This window comes from Piliocolobus tephrosceles, unplaced genomic scaffold (genome assembly GCF_002776525.5).
Source record: "Piliocolobus tephrosceles isolate RC106 unplaced genomic scaffold, ASM277652v3 unscaffolded_14374, whole genome shotgun sequence".
NCBI classification, from domain to species: domain Eukaryota; kingdom Metazoa; phylum Chordata; class Mammalia; order Primates; family Cercopithecidae; genus Piliocolobus; species Piliocolobus tephrosceles.
In genome coordinates, this window is record NW_022295837.1 from 1 (window position 1) to 1,872 (window position 1,872).

The 1,872-nt window shown below is 61.8% G+C and overlaps 1 protein-coding gene across 1 annotated transcript; it reads right to left on the reverse strand.

The window, feature by feature from the left end:
* Positions 1-160: 160 nt before the first annotated feature.
* On the reverse strand, positions 161-1,868 carry LOC111533250 (leukocyte immunoglobulin-like receptor subfamily A member 3; the record flags this gene model as incomplete). The annotated part of the gene is made up of 4 exons (XM_026450163.1): positions 161-573; positions 827-1,123; positions 1,346-1,648; positions 1,796-1,868. Coding segments are annotated over 4 exons (1,071 nt in total), but the record flags the coding sequence as incomplete, so codon positions are not given.
* Between the last annotated feature and the right edge of the window lie 4 nt (positions 1,869-1,872).

Here is a 1,872-nt window from a genome sequence, read left to right on the forward strand (position 1 = left end):
GGCCTCCGTCTTCCACCCTGAGTCTAATCTCATCTCTGAGGTTCACCCCCGTCTCCTCCCAGCCCTCCCGGCTCTTCACTCCACTGAGACTTCAGGGGTGGGAGCCAGGGGTGGGAGGTCCCGTCTGTTTCCACCCTCCCATGGGCTGGATCCTCCCTTGAGGGCCGTCCCCCCTTCACTCCCCTCCTTCATTATTGTTCCAGAGCTCCACTGGGGGCAGGGCTGGAGCTGAGCCTTTGAGTTCAGAGAGGACAGGGTCAGGGCCCTCACCTGAGACCACGAGCTCCAGGGAGTCACTGGGGTGAGTCAGCAGGTAGGGGTTGGAGCTGAGTGAGCCGTAGCACCTGTAGGTCCCCGCGTGGGCTGAGGTCACAGGACCCATGGGGAATTCAGCCTGGTACTTATGAGATTGGCGCTTTGATTTTAGACGCAGGGGGGGATCAGCTGCTCCCTCCTTGGTCAGAAGGAAAGTGTCCATCCATCCCTGTGACTGACACAGCAGGGTCACGTTCTCTCCTGAGGCCACCGTGGGGCCCGGCTGCACTGAGAGGAAGGGTCTGGCACGGATCTGTCCTGGAGAGAAGAAGGATGGGTGAGGGGCTGGCCCACCTTGTTCTGAGCTGATACCTCCCAGGCCTTTCTCTGGAACCCTTAGTCTCTCTGTCGCTGTTTTCTCTGAGTCTCCCCTCCCTGCCCATCCCCTGTCTCTGTCTGTCTCTCTCTCCCTTGGTGCCCCCACCCCTCATCCCAGCCATCACCACCTGGGCTCCCCCGGCAGGGCCTGTGCAGAGCCTGGGTCCCTGACTGAACCCACAGGGTTACTCACCTGCAATCAGGATGTCCAGGGGGTCACTGGGGGCCGACCACTCGGAGGAGAGGTTGTGTGCACCAGAGCATCTGTACTGGCCCCCGTAAGAGCGGCTTACAGGGCCCAGGGTGAAGCTGGCCTGGGAGAGCCCAGCCTGGGGCTGCCGGCCAGGGTGCTGGAGGAAGTCACGTCCCCACTCCTTGTACAGAGCAAATCTGTCGTAGCCAGCATCAGAGCCACACTGGAGGGTCAGGTTCTCCCCAGGGGCCACGACAGGACCCGGCTGCACTGACAGTGACGGCTTCTTAGAAACACCTGGGAAAAGGTGGTCACGGTTTCCAGGAGCGACCCTCAGGCTTCCCCACACACCCTCCCTCTCCCCCTGGGCCTCACCACTGCTGATCTTCCTGTGTCTCTGGCCCCAGGAGCCCTGAGCCCTCTCCCCAACATCATCCCACCTGGCGCTGCCCTGACACGCGGCTCCTCCCACCTGCCCGGAGACTCAGGGAGCTCCAGGCAATGCTGTGAATTTCTCACCTGGGACCAGGAGCTCCAGGAGATCACTGGGTAAAGACCACACATAGGGAGTGCTCGAGACATAACCATAGCACCGGTACGACCACCTGCGACTCGGGCTCACGGGGCCCACGGAGAAGACGGCCTGGGATGACCCATGGGTACGGGGCTGGGAGTTCAGGCATTGTGGGTGTTCGTCTTCTCCTTCCTCACACAGAATGAAGCCGTCAGATGCCACCTGTGAGACACACTGGAGGATCACACTTCCTCCTGAGGTCACCACAGGGCTGGGCAGGGCTGAGAGGGCGGGTTTGCTGTAGGCTCCTAAGAGAGAAGGAGGCACCATGTTAAATGGGACTCACACCTCCCGCATCATCCCCAGGGCTGAGCTGTGAGAGGGAGACGCCCCTGAGAGCCGACCCCCTTCCTGAGGGCAGAGCCTGGGGCTGGGACCCCTGAGTGTCCCCTCACCTGTCACCACCAGCTCCAGGGGGTCGCTGTGCTCTGACCAGCCTGCCGTGGGGTTACCATAGATACAGCGATACAGC